General features: G+C 57.2%; 3 protein-coding genes across 3 annotated transcripts; 1 reads left to right on the top strand and 2 right to left on the bottom strand.

The window, feature by feature from the left end:
- Window positions 1-1,628: 1,628 nt before the first annotated feature.
- BESB_002010 (uncharacterized protein) lies at window positions 1,629-8,634 on the top strand (the record flags this gene model as incomplete). The annotated part of the gene is made up of 7 exons (XM_029358956.1): window positions 1,629-3,249; window positions 3,753-5,087; window positions 5,499-5,603; window positions 5,803-6,417; window positions 6,909-7,639; window positions 8,027-8,113; window positions 8,479-8,634. 7 exons carry the CDS (start codon window positions 1,629-1,631, stop codon window positions 8,632-8,634), a joined length of 4,650 nt encoding a protein of 1,549 aa, XP_029221869.1.
- Window positions 8,635-10,237: 1,603 nt separating this feature from the next.
- Window positions 10,238-11,342, bottom strand: BESB_002000 (SAC3/GANP family protein; the record flags this gene model as incomplete). Its single annotated transcript, XM_029358955.1, has 2 exons — window positions 10,238-10,690; window positions 10,971-11,342. 2 exons carry the CDS (start codon window positions 11,340-11,342, stop codon window positions 10,238-10,240), a joined length of 825 nt encoding a protein of 274 aa, XP_029221868.1.
- Window positions 11,343-13,350: 2,008 nt separating this feature from the next.
- Window positions 13,351-15,138, bottom strand: BESB_001990 (rhoptry kinase family protein ROP39; the record flags this gene model as incomplete). The annotated part of the gene is made up of 1 exon (XM_029358954.1): window positions 13,351-15,138. The coding sequence occupies one exon, from the start codon at window positions 15,136-15,138 to the stop codon at window positions 13,351-13,353; it is 1,788 nt and encodes a 595-aa protein (XP_029221867.1).
- Between the last annotated feature and the right edge of the window lie 6,751 nt (window positions 15,139-21,889).

Genomic DNA, 21,889 nt, shown 5'->3' with positions numbered 1-21,889 from the left:
AACCGGTGATGCGGCAGGACCAGTTTCGTGCTTCATTGGTCAGCCGTACATCGAAGTTTGCTCCGCACCGTGTACAACAGCAGAGGGCTCGAAAGCAGAGTCATGCCCCCGTGAACCACATACAGTCCGCCTGTATCTCATCTGCGGACAGAGAGTCTCCTTCGCGAATCCCAGGGGAAGACAGAGAACATGGCTGCACACAGAGCGGGAGCAAGATGCACAGTGTAGTTATCGCGCCTACAGAGCGAAAGCAAGGATAACCACGGGCGACCATACCAAAGTAAATGTGAGCATATGTGCCAACAGAAATATTGACAGTCTTTGCCGCGGCAATGCAGCACTGTCCAGGGGTGGCTGACCAGCAACGAAGCGCGCTGTGGGTCGTGTGGGCAGTCCTGCGTGCCAGCAAATTTGGGAAACAGATGCTCGTTGCTTCAGCTGCAAGGGAAAGGACTCACCTAACAAGTTCTTAGCTGCCTCCCGCTCGGTACGAAGACGTTCCCTGAGTCGAGCTATTACTGGAAAAGTTCCAGTCCTGACCAGAGAGGAAGGCGCGCCGTGTTATCTCACAGCAGACTGAGCCGCATCCCGGTTCAGAAGTCGTGACAGAGATGTCTGAAATATGAGCGTGCAGATACACGTACGTACATGCGAATATACAGATGTATAAAAGCGTATACTTTTGGCCTGTCGTGCCCGCTAGGCCCGCCCTGTGGGCGTTCACACAGTCGGTGGATCGTCTGTCAGGGCCTGCGTGTGCGTCTACTGACTGACACGAAAAGGTGTCCCTGTTTGGGGGAGTGAGCTCCTCCGTTGCCGTGTGTGAGTCGGGCAGTTTCGCCGTCACACGGCAACTGCTCCGCTCGCGCTAGCTGGCTGGACTGCGTCCGAGCTTCGCGAAAGGAGAGCATATAACGGGACGTCACTCACCAGCACGCGGCATCTGTTTGAAAAAAAGAGAATGGAAAAGACTCGAAAACTATAGGGAAAATCCACACGACAGGGGAAAGGCCTACAAGGCCCTCGGGCGCATGCGCTTAGGCGCGCAAACGGCTGTGTCTCCGTGTCGTCGCGGCATCCGCGTGCCCAAGAAGACATCATCCCGGCCTTTTTCCTCGCGCTCTCTGTACGGCGCGCTTCGTCTCTTTTTCCGTCTCTCTTTTTGAAGAATACTTTCTCAAACGACAAAGAACGCGTACGCTTCAGCTTCTATGATCGTCCTACTGAGGGACTGAGCCTCGCTCCTGTGTCGCCGCCGCCCCTCCAGCGCGGGCCTTTTCTCCCCTGTCTCCTGCGCACCGTCCTCTTCTTTCCGCCCTTTTCCCGCCTGATTTCTTCTGTTTCCTCTGCTCCCCTTTCGCCAAGTCGCATGTGTCCGTGCCCTCGATGCCTGCGGGGTTTAGGGCGCTTTTCTCTCCAGGCTGTGGCGGGAGGTCCTGGCTCAGGTCAGCCGTGACGCAGCTCTGAGCGCGCCGCTTTCTTCCTTCCCCGCCGCCTCGCACGAAGCGACGGAAGCGACGAGGCTCGTCCAAATAACTCTATTTTGGGGCGGCGTTGTCCGTTGCTGCGCCTGTGCGCGCGAGGGAAAAAGGCCTCGAAATCGTCTGAGTCGGGCTCGCAGTGGCGCGATGCACGTCTGCGAAGGCGGGCCGGTAGCCGCGCATCGCCGCCACCCTCAGGGCGCGCAGGAAGAAACGTGCGACGCCCGCGTGGCGCCTCGCGACTCCGCCTATGCTCGCGCGGCGTCCCCTCGCGCTCCGAGAGGTGTGGACTCCTCGCCGGAGTGCTTCTTTGCGCCCTTCTCGCGCTCGCCCGCAGCCAGCTGGGCTCTAGCGTCTCCTTTCCGGCGCGTCGCCTCTCTTGGCTCTCCCTATGCCGCTGCCCCCTCTGCTTCGTCCCTCGCGGCTCTGCTGTCTCACCCGCGCTCAAAAATCTTTCTGGCGCGCTGTCAGACGGAGCTTCAGCAGCTGCGGATCCACACCAGCGCCTTCGCGTCCCTCGCGCGCGGGGAGCCCTGGGCCTCTCCCCAGCGCCGCTGGCTCGCGTGCGCTTCCCAGGGAGACAGAAGCGAGCAAGGCGGCGGGGGCGGTCGCTTCGAGAGAGAGCAGCCGCGTCGCGTTCCTGCACAGCCTGCGGACACAGATTTACTTCAGCATGTGTTTCTCCTCGTGCCCCCGACACTCAGTGAACTGCTGCGTGCCCAGCAGGCGCGGAGTGCGGAAGGAGACGACCGGATGAGGAAAGGCGAACGCGATGCGCACCAGCGACTTGCAGGCGCCGAGGGCAGTGCAGAGACAAGGCACCTGAACAGCGCATGCAGCCAGGCTGAAGAGACGCCGCCCGCCCCGCCGGCCTGCCGCACCTACGGCGGTTTCGCGCTTCAGGCCTACGTGAACTTGAACGGACTCCTAGGTCTACCGCAGCGCGCGGAGCGGGGCTCTGGAGCCTTGCGGGGCGCAGACGAGATACCGAGCGACGCCAGCCCGGTCAGGTTTCCAGCCGTTGCTCCCTCGAGCGCCAGCGCGTTCGAAGAGGCGGAAGCAAAGGCCGCGCAGCACGCAGAGAGTGCCGGGGCGACGCCGGAGGAGCGAAGCAACGAAGATCTTTCCACTCAAGAAGGCGAGGAAGACCTGTTTCTCCATTTCACCCTCGAAGTCTATGCGGACTATCCGTTCGAGCCGCCGTGTCTCTTTTTCAGGCGGTTTGTCTCTCGCTCGGAGATCCGCCGCCGCCAGCACCAAGCAGCGGCCTCTCCCGCATCTGTCTCGACGCCCTCTTCGTCTCGCGCTTCTCCGCAGTCTCCGCACCGTCTGCTGAGCGAGGCCGTGCACGAGAGACTCGCGGCGCTGTCGAGGGAGGGGACGGCGTACGCTCTGACGCACGCCGTGCTGGGCGAGAGCTGGCTTCCGTCGCTCTCGCTGGTGATTCTGTTGCGTCGTCTCTGCTCGGCTCTGCTGCTTCTTTCATTCCAAGCGCAGGAAGAGAATCAGGGCCAAAGCACACACGTCAACCTCTGCCGCCTGGAGCCGTCAACCTCGCGCGTTTCTCTCTCCGCTGCGCAGCCAGCGCGAGTCGCGACCAAGGCGCCTTGCTCGCCGCTTGCTGCGGAGAGAGAAGCGCGCAAGGGGCATCTCGCGGGCGCGTCTGAGTTTTGCGCTTCGCCTCCGCTGGCTTCTTCTGCGGCGCTCTCCTCTGCTGCGGCGGCGCGCCACCGAGGGGGGGAAACCGAATGCAGACGAGTCCGGCGCAGTCGTCGTGGCTCTGCACAGCTCTCGAGAGAATGAAGACGGTCAGGGCACCCGCAGGGATCCTTCTGCTGCTCTTCGCTGTCCTGGTGCGCGCGGCTCTCGGCCTTCACCCGTACAGCGGCGAAGGGCGTCTTCAGTCAGGTAGAAGGAATGGCGGCGCGAGGCGGAGAGAAGCGGAAAAGAGACAGAAACGAAAAGACGGCGGCGCAGGAGAACAGAGGGGGACGATGGAGAACAAATTGGGGAAGACAAGGACGAATTTTAAGCGGCACGCTCAACTGCAGAGACGCCGCATCCGACAGCAGCCTTCGGGAAACGGCAAACGATAACAGAAACACACGCGGGAAGAGAAGGGGAGACAATGGAGAAAACTAGAGAAAAGAAAGGAGAGAGATAGTGTAGAGAGGAGCATTTCCCGAGGGGCGGAAGTGGGAAGCGGAGGAGCAAGTCCGATGTTTCACATGTGGCTTCCTTGAGGTTTGACTTTTCTGCGTTTTCTCACAGGTTACGGAGACTTTGAAGCCCAGCGTCACTGGATGGAAATAACTTTCAATCTTCCTCTCTCGGTCTGGTATACCTACGGCACATTCCTGTCTCCCCCCTCCTTTCTACAGGCTCCAGTTGCTTCGCAGTCCGATCCCCCTCCGGCAGGGGGTCCGACCTCTTTTCCTTCTTCCTCTGCTGAGAGAGAGAGACGGGGGCGGGGGCGAGCGAGAAGAGAGGCTCCGCCAGATGCGAGGCCGCCGCGAGCCGAGGCCTCGGGGGAGGACGCAAACCCGCGCGCCTCCGCCTCGCTCTCGCCTCAGATAAAGTCTCTCTGGTGGCCGTTGGACTACCCCCCCCTCAGTGCGTTCTTCGCTCTGGCGCTCGCCCCGATCGCCTTCCTCGCGCATCCTCCCTCCGTCGTCCTGTGGCCTTGGCGGAGACACGCAGGCCTCTGGAGTCTTGAGACGGCGAAGGAGGACGCGGGCGAGCGGGCAGTTGACCGCGGAAGGGAGGGCGAAGCCCGGCGCGCGCCGAGCGCGAAGACGAACGGAGAGCGCGCACACGAGGAGACAGAGACAGCGAACGAGAGCGGCGGCGAACGGAAGGAGGGCGCGCACCAGAGAACGCCGAACGCGAGACAGCAGGCCCGAAATGTCGCGGTCGCTGCCTCGAGCGACGCAGAGTTCCGCGCGGTTGAAGACGAGTTTCTCCGCGTGTTCATGAGGTGGACTGTCATCGCCGCGGACTTCCTGACTTTTGTCCTGTTCTCTCTCTTCTTCTTTTCTTCGTCCCCCCCGTCGGCCTCTCAGGCTGAGCAGACCCCGCCCGAGGACGGCGGGGGAGAGGCAGAGGAGAGCGAAGCGCGAGTGGCAGAGGCCAGCCAGCGGGTGCCGTACTCCCCGTCTTGGCTGCAACTCGCGACTTGCCCATCGAGCGACGCAACCAGACCCGCCCAAAACGCGCGCGGTGCGTCGGGGCTTTACGCGGAGTTGTTCAGCGGCGAAAAGCGCGAGGCCGCTCGCTGCGCACATGCCTCGACGTCGGCCTCGGTCTCCCCTCCTGCGGGTCCCGTTCGCCCTCGCTCTCCATCGTCACCCTCCGGCTCGTTTTTTGCGCGCGCTTCGTCGCTCCTCTGCCGGCTCTCATCAGACTCTTTCTGCGGTCGCGCGTCTCCCGCGTGTCGCTGTGCGGGCACGGAGACGTCGAGCTTCCTCTCGCTCGCACTTTTGTTGCTCTCTCCACCGCTTCTCCTGGTCGACGATGGTCATTTCCAGTACAACGGCGTCGCGCTCGGCTTGGTCACCGGCGCAGCTGCCTGTCTCTTCCGCGGCCAAGATCTGTGCTGCGCTCTCTGTGAGTGATTTGCGCCTAGTCCACGATGAAGCAGACTCTTGCGGGTCGCGCGTCTCTTCCTCGCGTTGTCGCTCATCCGTTCGCGTGCAACGCGCACTCGTGAAGACGTTATTGACGTCGTCTCGTAAGCGGAGTCATCTGGTGGAGTAACTCAGAGCCTCGAAACCATGCTATCCCAATAGAATCTCGTTTCCTAACTACATATTAACATTCGCGTGTGTACAGTAGTCTCAAACGCGCCGCTCATTGCATAATAAACAAACACTCATATTGCAGCTTTTTCATGTCAGCTGAGTTGTCTGGATGCTTCCCGACCTGTCTTCGAAGACCATCTGCGATCCTAGCTAGGGGTTGTATTGTTGAATTTCTATTCTGGGTTCCCTTGTCTGGGCGGCGTGTCTGATCGTGCAGGCTTCTCGCTCGCACTGCTGTTCAAGCAAACGATGCTGTACTTCGCGCCGGCCTTCTTCGCCGTGTTGCTCTCCCGGGCCTCGCGCCGGCTCCACTTTAAAGGACGTAAGCCGCACTCGGGGTCTGCGCTTCGGCTGAGCCCGTCGGTGAGGGTTTAGGGTTAAGGGGAGGGGGGGGGGGGGGGAAAAAGAAGGGTGGGAGTCGATTTCGTGGTTTCGGTGTTTCGCGTCGGTTCTGTTTTGATGGAGCCGGCCGTCTCTGCGAGCCAGGGCTCGGTTGCCGTTTGGTTTGTGTGCCTTGTCAGGCCTGCAGACTCCGCAGATTTTTCATCTTCCGCTCCGCACCTGCATGTGGAGGGTCTCGCGCCTGGCGCTGGTCGTGCTCGCCGTCGCGGCGTGCGTTTTCTCTCCCTTTCTATTGCTCCACCCGCCTGCACCGCTGTCCCTCTCTCAGCAGCAAGAGGCGTCGCTCGCTTGGTCCTTCTCTTTGTTTCCTCCGCCGGGCGAAGCGCCCGTCGACGGCCGCCGCACCGGCGAGCGGTCGGGGCTCCGGCCCCCGGCGTTTTCGTCTTCGCTCGCGATTCTATACAACCGGATCTTCCCTTTTCATCGCGGAGTCTACGAAGACTACGTCGCCAATGTGTGGATCGTCCTCTCTCCCGTCCTTCGGCTGAGAGACCGGCTTGCTGCGGACTCGTCGCCGTTTCTCTCTGAAAAGATGCTTCTGCTTCTCTCCATCGGCCTGACGCTGCTTGGTCTGCTCCCTGCATGTGTCGCCGTGTACGCACACCCGACGCGGGAGCGGTTCCTCGCTGCCCTCTTCTGCTCGGCGAGTTCTTTCTTCCTCTTCTCCTTCCACGTTCACGAGAAGGCCATCCTCCTCCCCCTCTCGGCGGCGCTGCTGATGCTCCCGCGAACGCGTAAGCTCGAGGAAACAAAAACCAGCCGCCAACTCCGCAGAGGGTGGCAGCACACGCAGGGCCCCAGCGCAGGCGTTCCACCCATATTCCCTGCAACAGAGAGGCGGAAAGGAAAATATTTTGATCAGTCCGATTGCCTCCATAAGGCACATGCGCTCCCGTGGAGTCGAGTTCAGATGTAGCTTTGATCGTTTGGCCCCATTGATGATTGCAGTACACCACCACCCCACTGGACTGCTTAAGACAGCTAAAAGTGTTGGATTTCAATATCACGGTAATCATGTTTGCTTGGAAGCGCGCATGCGCTACACATTGCAAAGCGGAAACCACTGCGAAAGCTTACCGGAGGGCGCCTTTTCGGGAGTATACAGAATCGGCGAATGGGTCGCATGCGCACGTTGCCACTCCGTGCGTAGATTTTCGGGCTTGAGCTTCGCGGACCGTCCCGGCTTGCCCATTTTCGTGTGACTGTATCGGGTGTGCATTTGCAGCTGAGTTCGCCTGTCTGTACAGTATGATGGCGACTTTCTCCCTTCTTCACCTGATGCAGAAGGACTTCTTGGTCTTTCCAGCCAGTCTCCTCCTTGTTTGCTTCTTCTTCCTCTCCGCGCTTCTCGTCCCCCATTTGCGGTCGTCCGACCCGTTGCCAGCGACGCGCACGCATGGTCTGACTCCCTTTTTGCCGCAGAGCTCCTCCACTCGTCAAGCGACGCTGCGCTCCAGGCTTGGGGCGCTGTCGCCTCGTTTTTCGTCGACGCATGGGAGTCCGCGATCTTTTGCTGTCTCAGCCTTTCTGACCGCCTGGCGCTATGGTGCGGCGGCGTCAGACATTGGTTTCTGTCTCTTCCTCTTTTTTCGTCTTCTTATTCGGCGCGTGTACTTACATGTGACCTTTTCAGTGGCGACGGTGCGCGCTTCCCTTTTCCCCGCTTCTCCGCCCCGTGAACGGCCTCTCGACCTGCTTGCGCAGAAGCGCATACAGTTGGAAACGCTGCGCTCTGAAGAGGCGCAGGTGTACCGGCAGCTAGCTGAGGTCCTCAGGAAGAGAGGGAAGCCGTTCCCTAGCGGTGTGGCGCGTGAGGAAGCGGCGCGTTTCTGTCCACAAGGAGATCAGACGTGTCGGGAAGAACGGGGGGGGCACGAGTGGCTCTCCAGGCTCTTCCCGCTTGTCCTGAGCCCTGTTGGATGGCTGCCTGCGGCCTTCTTTTCGGCACTACCCCAAGTGAGGAGGCAACTGGAACGCGGTGATAATTCCGCGCGTTTGGCTCCGTTGCATATGCATTCAGCGCGTCACGCTCCATTGTTTCTTGCGCTCTCTAACGCAAACCAAGCCAGACCTGAGGTGCCGAAAGGCGACTACTGGTGGGGGGTTTTTGTGTCCTTCAGACGACTTCCTTCGCGTGCTCCCTTTTTCCTTTTCCCCCGCACGTTCTGTGTTGCCGCGCGCCATGTCAGTCTCTTCCCCTCTTCATGGCGCCCCGCAGCCCTTTATTCCGCGCAAATTCGCACTCCGGTTATGGTTTCGTGTCGCGTGTGATATGCCTCTTCCGTCGTTCGGTCCTTCGACTCACGACACGCACAGAGCTGTTTCTCCGGTTTTGTGTTGCAGGTGTTCATCCGCCCTCCTACACGCTTCCCGTACGTCTTCGTCTATCTGAACTGCTGCCTTCATTTCCTCTTCTTTTTCCTAAGCTTGGTACGGTGAGCACAGGGTCACCCGCGGGGGTGCGTGTGACCGGGGATAGCAAGCCAAACAGCCCGTCTACGCCAACCGCCGGAAGTGCCCCTAGGAGACCAAATTCCATTCAGTGCAGCACGCGGAAAAGTCAAGAAAGAAACTGCTTCCTTTATTCTAGCAGATGCGACAGAGAAATAGAAAGCAAGCAACCAGGGTGGGACGCGCGGTCCCGCGCCCATCTGTGAGCCCAACTAATGGAAGTCTCAGCCTTCGGCCTCCACTCGCCGACTCCCCCCAGTCTTACCTCCGTCTCGCAGTCAACCCCGCCTCCCTTCTCTTTTACGTTAGGCTTTCAGTCTCTCTTCTGTCATCTCGTCTCTCAGGTGGCTGTCACCCTACGCGCTTTCTCAGCCCCCTCCACTGAAGGCAGATCGTGTCCCGAGTCTCTTCTGGACGAGACGCGCGAAGAAATCCTCGAGGATTCTCCGTTTTCGGGCTCTGTTCACTCATTCGTACACGGTCGAGAGAAAAAGGAATAGTGAAAGAAATCCGCAGTCTGGAGTTGCTGCGCACCCCCAGTCCAGTGAAGCCCAGCGTGGACAGAGCCACGTTCCCTCTGGTTGGAGAGAAGGGACGCAGCGCGAGTCCGCGGTGCGCCATCGTAGTTGTGTCTTCTTTCGAATCTGATCGTGTGCAGGGGAGTAAAAAAGCTCCTCATGGGTGACTGTTTCGACAGGGGAGTGTCTGTGCACGTTTGCTCTCTTTACTAGTTAACGGTCGCGTGTGCGCATGTCTCCTGTATTCTGGGGTTGATCTGAGGCGCAACGTGTTGTGTGACCCCGCGACGGATAGAAACCGCGCGTTTCAAACCATTGTTGCCCCTGCAATGAGTCATCGATTACAGGCTTCTCTCTAGCTTCACTCGGTGGAAAGAGGAAACTCTACAGCGGCACTCACAGAGCGCGTGCCTGTCACATCCCATTCCTCGAGCGCCTAGGCAATTCACTGTGTGGGAGGCAGCACGCCGCGCCAACGCAAAAGGAATCGGCCTGGAAATCGTGGGCTAGAGAGGGCCTCGCGTGAGCTCGCCTGCGCCATGAAATAGCGCCATCCGATCGGGAAATCAAAGAAAGGGGCGCAGTGAGAATGCAGAGAGCAGCTCACGAGACATGGAAGAAGAAAACGGGAAGAGAAAGTCAGCGAGATAATACCTGAGTACGGGAAGGGCAGACAGAAGGGAGAGCAAGCGAAGGCTACATAGCAAAGGGGTAACAGAGGGAGCAGGAAACGAAGAGCGAGGGAGATGCGACAAAAACGCCAGGAGGAGATGCCAGAAAAAGGCGAGGCCCGAGTAAACGTGAAGCAGACAAAGAGTCTGGTGGCAGAAGAAAGCGGGGAAGACAAGCACTACAGGGAGCGGCGTGAGGATGAGATCCAGGTCGAAAAGAAAAATCTTTATCAAAGAGAAAAAGCGAGGGCACGGGAGGCCGCAAGCTGTGGGGGAGGGGCATCGGACTCTCCTCGCCTCCGAAACTGGCGACAGGCGAACACGTCCATCCCCACCTCGCCAGAGAGAGGCGACGGAAGAAAAAAGTTCTCACAGACGTGGTGGCATGACAAGGACAATGTAGACAGAATCGAGTAGAAAAGAAAATGAAACGAAACAGAAACAGGAGAGAGTAAACCCAATGTCTTGGAAACACACGACGCCTTTTCCCCGGTCAACGGACAGCAGCAAGGGATCACATGAGGCCTTTGGCATAGACTGTCTGTCTTCCGTTTTCCGCCGCCTCGGACTCTCCGCCTCCATCGCCTGCACCTGCGTTCACAGCTTCCCTTCGCCCCTCGCTATCGTTCATGCATATATATATTCACATACACATATGTATGCATATACGTATGTAGACATACGTATCATGTACATACATACATATATACATACATACGCATACATCTGTATATATGTTCGTGTACGCATGTACGGATGCCTCTCCTCTGCCGCGCCGCTCTCGGTTCCTGAGTCGTTCTTCGCGCAGCTCGCTCCTCTCATACCAGCGACGCAGGTCGCGGCCCGTGGCATACCAGCTGCATGTGCGAATGCGGGTCTCTGCATGCCTCCAGGCGCCGCACACTGCAGATGCCTCACTTGAGGAGTGTCGCCATGCAGGCTTTGAGGTTCTCCGGCACCATGTACTTTTCGACAGTCTTCCGGACGGCGAGCGCCTGACCGGCGGTCGCGGCGGCGCCCTTCCCGTCGCGGGCCTGCGCGCGGCTGCGCTCGCTCTCGCCCTCCTTGATGGCGGTCGCCGCCGCCGCAGCGAGGCCGACGACGCGAACGACTTTGACGGCTTCCTTCGGCTTTCCCGCCTCCTTCGCGGGCACGTAGACCTCCTCGACAGTCCAACCAAGCGTCTTCAAAATTCGCTCCGCCTCGTGCGAGCCCGGCGCCAAGTTCAGGAAGGCGCAGAGCTCGTTCAGAGACACGGACGCGTACGTCAGCGCGACCACGTCGCAAACGAAGCGCCGAATCGCGTCTGTCAGCCCAGGTGTCGCCGCGACGTCCGCCATCGAGGCCTCCTTCAGAAACTCCCAGACCTGAGACACGCAGAGACGAACCCAGCAGTGGGCGAGCGGCAGCGAACCCGACAACAACGACACATACCCCGCGCATAGACACCGAGAGCCACCCCGCAGGGTCCACGAACAAGAAAGCCAGCAGTCGGCGAAGGTGCGCGTCCCCACGCAGTTTCTAGGCTGATAGCCAGAAGAGGGTGCGCCGCCAGTTGAGGGTTTCCGGCGACACGCCGAGATCCCTGGAGCCACGCAGACAGACCCGCAGAGATCACCGGGCAGAGCCCGTGAGGGTCACTTCTACCTGCTTGAAGCTGCATTTTTCGAGCATTTCCCAGAGCTGGATGGCTTCCTGAACCTTCTTCCACTCCTTCTTGTCGGACTGTTGCTGGAGCATGCCCACGAAGACCGCGCAGTCTTCGTTGGGGAGGTTCATGATGCCTTTGACGAGGATTTTTCGCGCGAGGTCCGCGGAGAAGCACTGCGGATAGAGGAGGTACAGTTTGAGGACTGCGAGGCACGCTTCCTGGTCGTAGGTGTTCTTCGCCACCTGTTCTTCAGTGTATTGACACAAGACAGTCAGCGAAGAGGGGTCGTACCGCAGCTCGGGAGACTGCAGCAGGGCCTGAACCTGCGCCGACAGAGGCGGCGTCGTCGCAGCTGTCGCACCCGACATTTTGGCGACCTTGCACGAAAAAAGAACGGGAGACCCTCGGGCACAGAAGATATGGTGACACGCGCCAAAGAGGGAAGTAGGGGAAACGAAAGGGGGAACGCGGAAAAGGAGGTCACTGCCAGCGCAGGCGACGCTCCCCTCAGGAAAGAAAAACAGATCCGCGCGGATTTCCAAAGCCCGGACCGGTCTCAGAGAGCCTAGAAGAGAAAATCGAGAAAGCAGGACGCAGACGGTAGGGAGGAACAAAAACTAACTCGGAAGGCGGAGACTATTCGAGACAGGGATGCGTTGCTCGACCGTGTGGCGCCTGGCCCCTGAGACCGCGCGGTGAGGGCAGCAACAAAAAAAACTGACGCGACGAACGAGGGAAGCTTGGCTGAAGTCTGAGAGGACCGAGGCGCTCTAGACGAACAGAGAAAGAGAGTTTCACCGCTAGAAAGCAAGAGAGGCGCCGGGCCGTACACGCAAGGCGGCAAGAAGACAGAAAACGTGGCGGTGAAAGGAAGGAAAGGCCGGACACAGGAAGAGGAGGAAAACGACGATGCAGTCTAGAGTGTACTGCTGACGACGAGAGAAGAATAGGGACGTGCAAACCAAACACAGAAGGCACGCCAAAACGCGTAGCGCCGTCTGTGGGGGGGGACCATGCCAAATATATTTTGCGCCGTCGTGCATGCTCTCCAGTGGGATATTTCTACTGAGGCCAAAGCGCCCGTTTTTGCCAAGCAGTAGTTGCTCACCAGATTCAAAGGGACGAGAAAGAGAACGCAGCACAACAAGCCCGTAAACACAGAGTTTTAAGAGCTCCGTCGTGTGTCGTTTATGTGCGCATCTATTCTGGTGTTTTCAGACGTCCCGGGAGAACCTTCTCACACGTAGAGAACCAGGACGATCAAATTCGCACGTGGCTCTGCGCATACAAGGGATCGTTTGGGCAGTGCGCGTCTCTCCAGCCCAACGCAAACGATACTCTTGTTTCTGGCTGACTGGACAAAGCAACGAGGGAAGTGAGGCACGCCTACGAGCATCAGGTGCGTAGAGCAGCTGGTCTTGTACCGAGTACTGCATTAGCACCGCCTTAACACTAAACTGGCTCTATGGTGTAGCTCGCAGATGGCTCGAGAGCTCTAGTTACATGCCAGAAGAGAGGAGATACCAGGACGCCATTCCATGAACAGGTCCGTTAGCGGTTGAGGCTGCAACGTACGCCCTGTCATTAGCTCGACGGGAGTAGTGGTGTTACGTGTGGTGATGTTTGCGCCCACTAGATGCGCATATTTCCATATAGTGTCGCGGGACCATCTCTGTCGTCTTGCGTTCCAGTTCAGGCAAAGGGCATTCGGGGGGTGCACCGCGATCCAACATCGCCAGATTAGGATTACCGGAAAAATCGATTCATCTACAGGGGTTCATCCATGTAGTCGGAGATAAAGAAACCGCCCGCGAACTGTTGAATAGACTCGCGCGTTTGCAGCGAGCGCAGCAGAAATCGGAAGAGTGCGCCATCGCGCCTCCTCGTCCTGCGCCGCACGCTTTGGCGGACGAGCACATCATCACAGCGAGGCACGAAGATGGCATGACGCCGCCGCTGCATCTTACAGTAGCGCCGAATGTAGTCCAATACCGACGCACATACAGCCCACGCCTGAGAATGCAGTTCTACAAAATGCACACTATACCGCTCTGAGAGGGAAAAAAAACTGAGCAGGCTTCGAAAAGCTTGGCGCTTTTGTGGACGTGGTTTCGCGGAAGAGGCGACAGTGCGGAACCTGGTACGCGCTCGATGTCCCCATTGACGATCTTTGAGGGTTAGTCGATGCGAGGCTGCTGCCGACACGCAATAGCCTGGCCGCGAACTCGTAAACTGGTCAGGGATAGCGTGCTCCACCGCGCGTTGTACGGTGAGAGGAGCTTTCTCTCACTTCTCTCCCCTTCCCTTGAAAACAAGACGTGCACAGAACAAGGCGCGCGGCGTCGAACTGTGGTCATTTGCGGATAGAACTGATAGTTACACAAAGACACTATTCGTGTACCCGCACTCTCTGTGTCGCAATATTTCGCTGCGGCCTTCGTTCATGAGCCTGGAATACTTGTAAAAATCGGCAATATTTGGCCGTTTCCTCGGATTGAGGTCAAGCAGCCCGGTAATGAGCTCTTTCAACTCTCGGTTAACTGGCCGTCCTCTGCACCGGTGCCAGTCGATGACAGGCCTTGAATTCTGAGGTATGGGCATTTGAGCCAGTGCCGTGAGGAACGCTCCGGTAGTTGATTCATAGGCATTGTCGTAACTCATTTGCGGGAAGGGGTAGTTGTTGCAGAGGATTTCAAAGAGTAACACTCCAAGTGACCAGGCGTCGTGAGCGAAGGAAACTCTCACTGTCCTTTGTTTGTCAGTCAGGAAGCAGTGAAATATGCTTGGATCCGCATAATCACTAGCACCAAAGGTACCACATGGGACGTTCGCCCCTTCCTTCTCCAGGGAGTCCAGATCTGCCAGGAACATTACGCCGTCCCTGTTGAAAAGAAAATTGTCTGGCTTGATATCCCTATGCACCAGCCCGAGAGCCCGAAGGAGCGCGGCCAACTCGACAACTTGTTTTACAAGGGTCGTCCTTAAACTCTGCGAGAAACGCCTGATCACGAGAAAGAGGTCAGTTGGCAGGAGTGGCATGATTTCAACATAATTGAGCAAGGTACGATGTCCGACCCTCGCAAGGAGGTTCGGAAATCCCTTGAATTGCCCGGCTAACATGGGAACCGCAAAGTGGAATGTGTCAATCAATGTCTCGGCTGTGATCGATGAAGGAAACAGGCGCATCAGATCTGTTTCTGGACTAAGCAGTTCCGTGACCAAAAGGTTCGCGTGTGCCTGTTCTTGTTCCAACGAAAAACCTTGGCGTCTACCCATGCGAATGCGCAAGATGACTCTCTCTGGCCTTGTGGCGAGCCGTGAACCTGTGGCGCTCGAGGATGCTGCCAGCGCACGGGGCGAGATGCTTGCTATCCGATCCTCTTCGGGGCCCCTTGACAGCCGAGGCGCTTGAGGAGCAAAGCACCGGATGGTTCTGCGAAAAGACGTGAACCAAGACTGAATGCGTGACGACCACGTCGAAGAAGGAGCCATAGTGGCTGCCACGACGATGTTGTATGCGCCGCAGCCGATAACTTTATCTCTTCTAATGATCCCAGAGACCTTGCTGCCTGTTCCCCGTATATTCTTATGCTGCACCCGGAGCGTCGCGGCAGATGCAAGTCCCATTTCAACCAATTCAACTCCCGCTGGCGGAATGTCAGGGTCGGGGTCGTCCTCGATGGACAGCTGCGGCAGCGAACCTATAAGAAGGGCCTGCGTCTGTAAATCCTCTTCGGTCTGCCAGTTTCGATAGTAAACACTCATAAGCTCCTCAAGCAAACTTGGGAGGCCGTTCGGCCGCTCGGAATCGGGTGGACTTCCTCCCGATGCCTCAAGAAATGCAAGGCGGCTCTCAGGCGCACCCTGCCGCTCCTCTGTTTTCTTAACATAATCGGAAAACGACGGGATGAGCACAGGGACTTCTTCTCGCGGATACGCATCGTCGCTCAAATGACGGCGAGGCGCGATAGTGATGCGAAGCGTGGACGATGCTGCGAAGACTGCTTCTGTCCCGATAGTCCGGACGAGTACGTCCGTGGCTAGAAAGGAAAGCAGCGCCGCGCATCGTGAGAGACGTCGTGGACGATAAAAACGCCTCCTAAAGCGCAAACTCGCTATAGGCTGTCGCGCTGTGAGGTTGGTAGTCGGGACAGTGTTACTCATTGCAAGAAGCCTTCGGAGCAGCTCGTAGCAACTTTCGGTGTCAAAACCCTGCAGTCGCCGCAGGCCATGCTGGGGTCCAGACCAATTGACTGCCGCCGGGGGCGAGAGTCTTCCAGTAAGATTTCTGTCACATAGCCAAGTGCAGTCCAGGTGTTAGACGAAACTCGAGCGACAATACTGAAAGGCCATGGGAAAACGTCCAACGACAGACGCGCTGGAAGCAGAGAGACAAACGCGTCCCCCTTCTGGACGGGTCACAGGGGTCGTAACTGGCATGCGTGTCTTGTGACCGGCTCGCCTGCCCCCGTCAAGCGGCTAGCCGGAATATGTTCGCTTCCCTCGGGTAGCGCCACATGCAGCCGTGTCCCACATATAAACCCCGTTTCTTGGCAGCTCTTGAAACTGAGCGAGCGTTTTTCCAGCTCTACAGTACTGCGGCCGTGGACACGTCTCACTCCATCGTCACGTCGACACAACTACATTGTTCCGGTGGACAAGGCGGGGTCAAAGACGTAAACGAATGCGGACACACTCGTCAACCTCCAGATAACCACCTTACATGATTTAAGACGGGCGTGGGGAAGATGTTTATTCAGGATGCCTTGCGACACGCAAGGCATCCTGAATCCTCCTCTAGCCAACATCGTACTACCGCAACACCCCCCCGTATAGATCTCCCCTATGCTGGGCTTGACAGTGCTTCCTCGGCACCCCACACGTCGGCTAGGCGCGCGAGGTCTTGACTGAAACAGCGGATACACGCACCACTAGTAAGACTCCCGCATTGATCCTACAGCGTCCAAAGGACAATCCGGTGCGCAGACCGTTTACTGTGTTTTCGTATGAGAGTTGGATCAGGGACACTGGCTGCACGTTCCGTGGGACTTGGCGAAGCAGACATGAGCTCGTGGCGAGTAGAATAATAAGCGATACGCCTGTGGCTCACGAGACAGCAGCCCATCTGTCTTCACTGCAGTCACACATTGCATGCTCACTCCGTCGCTCAGCTCCGATCCTTACCTTTATCACCCCCCCCCCCCCCCCCCCCCCCGGCTCCCTGACTCGGTAGCCGAGCGCGGCCTCGTTGCCTTCTCTCGGCGAGATCGTGCATCAGTATCCAGATCAAGCACAGGTTGTTTCGGATTCATATCGTTGTCAGTATGAAGCAGAGGCTGCTGTGTCCGGTCCGCCGCAGAGGCAGGTCAGTTGGTTCGGAGGGACAGCCGAGCGGCGCACAGCTGATCTCGGCACATGAGGCAGGCGTTGCAGGGGCGCAGAGCTCGTGGACAGCTACGTGGTCTTCAACCCCGCGAAAACGCCGAGGAAGCACATTTGCACGCGCGGCCTGCTCTGTCCCGAGCGCCTGGGTGTATCTGAAGGGCACGTCCCATACCATCATGACTTCATTTTGACTCCCATCTCCTTTTCCATCTGTACGCCTCTCTGAATATGCCTCAATAGGGGGCGAGGGGCACGGAGGGTATACAAAGAATGTGATATCGACTGGTGAAAGCGACGGGTTGAGTACCAGTGCTTGTGGGATGGTAAGTCGGCAGTGATGCGGTTGAAAAAGGGAATATGCGTGGGAGAAACGTATGGCTCATTTTCGGCAACTTTTCCCGGGTGTGGCGCGGAGAGAATCAAAGTGACGCATTCGGACAGCACCTCGCAAGCAAAACTCTGGCAGGGAACTCGCTAGCGCATGACGCAGAGCAACAGGTGATGAACCTGGTGAGGGCGAGGCGGTGTGAGGGAGGAAAGCCGCCAATCCACAACATCCTGCTTGAACGTCATTGTGCGCGTAGAGAAACACTTGGTATCTAACATGTGTGTGAACCCCGAAAATGGGTGGAGTACGAAGCCGGCATCATATCCCCAGCCTGGACTGGAGCCGCAAGAGCAACACGGCATCTCGCAGTCCCCCCTCTTGGTGTAAATGCACCTGCTACTGCGTTCGCCGTGCGTTTTGTTTCCTCCTGGATATGCAGCGGCGAGAGACACAATGAGAAACCGAGTGACTTCTCTGATGGCTGGAGAGGCCCAGTCCCTTAAGAATCAGTTTCTCCTGACAGCGGGCTCCTCCTCGCAACGAACGATATTCACAAACAGGCTCGTGTCTCTTTCTCTGTTGCATCGCGTCGCTTTGACAACCGGTCTTTGACTTTGAAACTCTGCAGCGATATCACGGAGCTCGTGTGATAAGGCCGACGACGAACAGGGGCCAGCATACACCTATGCAAGCAGGATGACACTATCGACACACATATAAACTGAGTAGACCGTCAGCTATCTTGCCTTGAGACGGCCCCAACTCTCGGTGGCTTACTTACTCACTCACGATGACTCATGTCAAGCCTTCCCGCTATTAGGCGCCTAGCCCCAAACTACAAGCCTGAACGCGACCTTGGTATCAGGTCTTTGTGGACTGGGAACTGCTACATGCAGAGACTGCACGGACTGGTGATTAGGTACCACAATCCACAATGAGTTTCGTCTGCGGTACATCCTCTCGTCGGTAGACATGACACAACAGCTTCTCGGTTTTATATTGCTGACGCTACCCGCGAAACCCATATCCAAGAAATCCCCTTGGACGAAGACGCTTGATAGTTCTACCGTCAGTACCTAATATACAGTCAACAATGTGGAGGCGCAGCAGTACCAGCTCTTCTTCTTAGCCACGAAAACAGTTAAGCCTGGAAACAGGCGAGGATGCAAAAACGCAAGGAAAATAGGTGTGACGAGCAAATCCCCGAGTAAAGCAGCGTGAGAACCGACACTCGTTGGCAAACTCCGGGCAGAGCTCGTGGGAGCAGCTACGGGGCATGAAGATATGCGCTGCACATTGGGGCTCCCTAAGATTAGCTCGGGCTCTGGCGTCCTTCGTTGAAGAAACTGGAGTCCTTATAGAACTTCAAAACGTCTAATCTCTTCTGGGGATCAAGGTCAAGCAGGGACGGGTCAGATCCTTGACCGAATCGCTCGGTTGCGCTTTGCTGCAGAAGGTCCAGTCGATGGGGGGCCGGGATTCAGTGGATGTTGACGGACCTGCAAGATTACTGAGAACCACGAAGTTCTTTCGGCTGTTGACATTATTGTAGTCCATTCGTCTGATATGGATATTGGTGCGGAAGATGTCGAAGACTACCATCCCGATCGCCCAAGCGTCGTGAGCTGATACAGGAATCTTGCGACTAGGGTCGCTCAGAAAGCATTTCACCGCTTGTGGGTCAGAAAGGATGGAGCCACCCACGTAGACCACGTACAGACAGGGAACAAGGGCACCTGCTTCGTGCGTTTGATCAAAGTCTGCCAGATACGAGACTCCACGATAATCCAGAATCAGGTTTTCTGGCTTGATGTGGGCATGCACAAGCTTGAATGCCCCAAGATTGGCTGCCAACTCGATCAGCTGTTTTCGTTATTTACGAAAAACTCACCACTCCCCAAGAAATTTTACTCGTGAGTTTTTCGTAAATAACGAAAAGGTCGCACACAAAGGGCTGCACTACATCCAGGTAGTTGAGCACTAACATACCATTTTGTAGCGCGAGTAGGGAAGGTCTTCCGGGGATTTGACCTGAGAAAATGGGGAGAGCGAGATGAAAATTGTACAGCAACTGCTCAGACGTTACGCCCGGGGGGAACAGCCGCATGTCGGGTGACTGTACATTTCGATAATTTGAGCTGCCTCCTCTTCGGTTTGCGGCCGATAATTAGAGGAACCTCCAACTCGGATTCGTAGTGCTACGTTGGTAGACTGCCACCGCGCTCCCTGTCGCTTCCATGCTCCCCCCGAAGGCAACGGACCTTGCCATTCCGCCGTATTCTGACCCGCCAAACTCCTGCGAAGCCCCCGCTCGCGGATTTAACCCTCTGAAGCTTCTTCGCACAGACCGCCACCCGGCACAAACCCTAGACCCCCACGAATTATCACGAGAGGCCAACACAATAACATTAACCGAGCCTGAACCAGCAACAGAGGTTCGCACGACCTCTCCATGGCGGCGATACCGTCTTCCCGGTCGCCGGCCCTCCTTAAATATGAACCGACTGCCTCTAGGTAGTGCCTCATCTATCAGCGGTAGTATGTGCGGCGGGGTCGCGTCTCCTATGGCAGCGGGGGTGGCAACGACGGGCAAACCTGTCGCAAGCGAAGCCCGTGCTTCCTCGTCAGTACCAGTAAGCCACTTACGGTGCCAGGCGCTGCTCATCTGCTCCCAAGGACGCGAGGCGCCTTCGCCAACGTCGGATGCCGCGGGGGCTCCTGCCACGGCCTCAACGAAGGCATGTGGTGCTGAATGTATCTCACCCCCGTCTAGTGGGCTGTCCTCCGTGAGAGAAAATGAACCTCCGACGGAAGGCCCCCTCTCTGGAGGCGGATATCTTCCAGAGAAATGACGCGGACAAGCACGTGCCCACGTGAGGGGCGATGACACTTGGAGCCCCCCAGCTCCCCCGTAACGCACACAGTCTGCACTGCGAAGAAGCAAATACGCGTCTGACACCTTGAGAGACTTCTTGGTAGGCGGATACGACACGTTCCAGCCTGTGCTGTTCCCAGCGGCAACATGTCACCCTCGCCCCAGACGGCCTCCCTCATGGCTGAAGATCATATGCGTCCCTGAGCAACAAAGTATGACACGCTGCAGTCTCGATTTCATTCTAGAACCAGTCAGACTAACTGGTGTCAAACAAATCACTTGCCATCGAAGCCCACTGGGAAGGCCGACAGCACCCTAGGTGGAAGCCCAGTTTCAGCCAGACAGGTCAGCGGATGATACCTGTATGCGCGGGTACAGCCGTCCAGACACGCTTTGCAGCTGTCCGTCAACGCATTCTCCCTACAGCCTCGGACTTTCTTTTCGTTTCTTTCAAACCACACAGACTCTGTGTCAGCTTGTTTGCGCCATGCGCCTGTGCTCGTGTAGAGGGCTCTGACAGACTTAGATATCTTGTTGCTGCAACAGCGGCGTGCCACGCGGCTAGCCAAGGGACACACCCGGGGGTCTCTGTCCCTTTGACCCGCAAGCGGCCACGGAGCAAATGTGTGAGAGCGTGCATCAGTATCCAGAGCAAGAACAGGTTGTTTCGGCGGGACGTCTCATGTCGTTATCAGTATGAAGCAGAGGATGCTGCGTCCGGTCCGCCGCAGAGGCAGGTCAGCTGGGTCGGGGGGACCGCGTGGCGGCTCGGAGCGGATCTCACTACAGGACAAGACCGGGAGGAACGCAGAGCATGTGGGGGTCACTACGTTAACTTCACCCCCTCGAAAAAGCAGAAGAAGCACATTTGCGCTCGCAGCTCGCCCTCTCCCGAGCACTCGGAGCATCCTGACAGACAGGTGCTGCGCTAACCATGTCCTCGTTTCGTTTGCCCTTCTCTTCTATAACTGTACGCCTCCCTGCAGCTGCCTTTATTGCGGGCAGCCGGTACGGGGGTGCGCAGCGAACGCGAAGCCGATTGATGGAAGCGACGTGTTGCGGACCAGTGCTTGTGGGATGGTAAGAGGGCACCAATGCGATAGAAGGTCTTGTGCTCGGGAAAAACGGCGCTCTCAGTTTCGGGAGCTTTTCGTGTGTCTGGCGCGGGTACACCCAGAGCGGCGCATTCGGACAGCACCCTCAGGAGCGCAGCTGTGGGAATGAAGCTAGCGCATGTCGAAAGGGCAACGGACGATGAGCCTGGCGTGGGTGAGAAGGCCCGATGGAGGGAAGCGGCCAACCTACAACATGTTGGGGGAGCGCGAAAATGTGTTTGGAGATCGGCGTGGGAACGCACAGTTGCAGGCTGAGGCAAAATTCGAATGACTTCGTTCATCGCATGGGGCATACAAATGGCCGTAGTACCACACGAGTACGTTGTGTCGGCTGTCATGGTCCTTGTAACCGAGTTTTGCTCATGTCGGATTTAGAAACACATCAAACGCAGTCAAGGAAAATGTAGGGAAATACACATGAGTGTCCGCGAAGGTCGAATCTGGGCTTTTTCGAACTAGATTAATCAGGCGGACACGTATACAAACAAACCGCCAGTTCCTCGTGTGAAGATTTAGAAGGGCTCAGAGGACGAATGGTTCAGAATTGAACGGTGGGAGACCACTGCGCTATAACTCCACACGCGATAAAACTGGAGTAATATTGTGGGCTCTCAAGTGTGGCTGTATAACTAGCCTGGGGGCTGTAAAACATGTGCCCCTAGGACGTTCCTGCTTTACCGTGCCAGCTTCTGATCAGCACGCTTGCGTCGAATGTTGCTCCCAGAGAGGAGCTAGTTTTCGACTCCAGTTCATTCCTCACGTACATACTAGAGTAAGCATTACAAGCGGGATGCTTGCAATCCATCCATCCACCACAGCGTTCTGCCGTTAGTCAACGGTGTACACCAGGATAATCTTCATCGTACCCCTCGACACAGGCCGTGTCTACATCTCCACGTGATCCAGACATGGGTGGCGCGACAGCCCCGAGCATAATATGGAGCCATGGGCGATGGCTTCTTCTGAGAAAGCCCGTGGCAACATTGTGCCTAGTATTGAGATTCCTGCGAAGTATACGTAGAGGGGCCATTTTGATGGATTACTGCATGCTGGTTACTTCTTCCATATCCTTCTGACTGGTAGTATATTGTTGCTCCATGGAATAACTCGTTAATATGCACTGTGAAGAGGAGACGCGCGGTTATCCTGCGATGCGAGGACGGCAAATACCGGGAGTTGAAAAAAGACTTCTTTTGCAAGTGATCCGGTGTC

This window comes from Besnoitia besnoiti, chromosome I (assembly GCF_002563875.1).
Source record: "Besnoitia besnoiti strain Bb-Ger1 chromosome I, whole genome shotgun sequence".
Classification (NCBI taxonomy): Eukaryota; Apicomplexa; class Conoidasida; order Eucoccidiorida; family Sarcocystidae; genus Besnoitia; species Besnoitia besnoiti.
The sequence above is the reverse complement of the archived record's forward strand: the minus strand, read 5'-3'. Positions and strand labels throughout refer to the sequence as shown.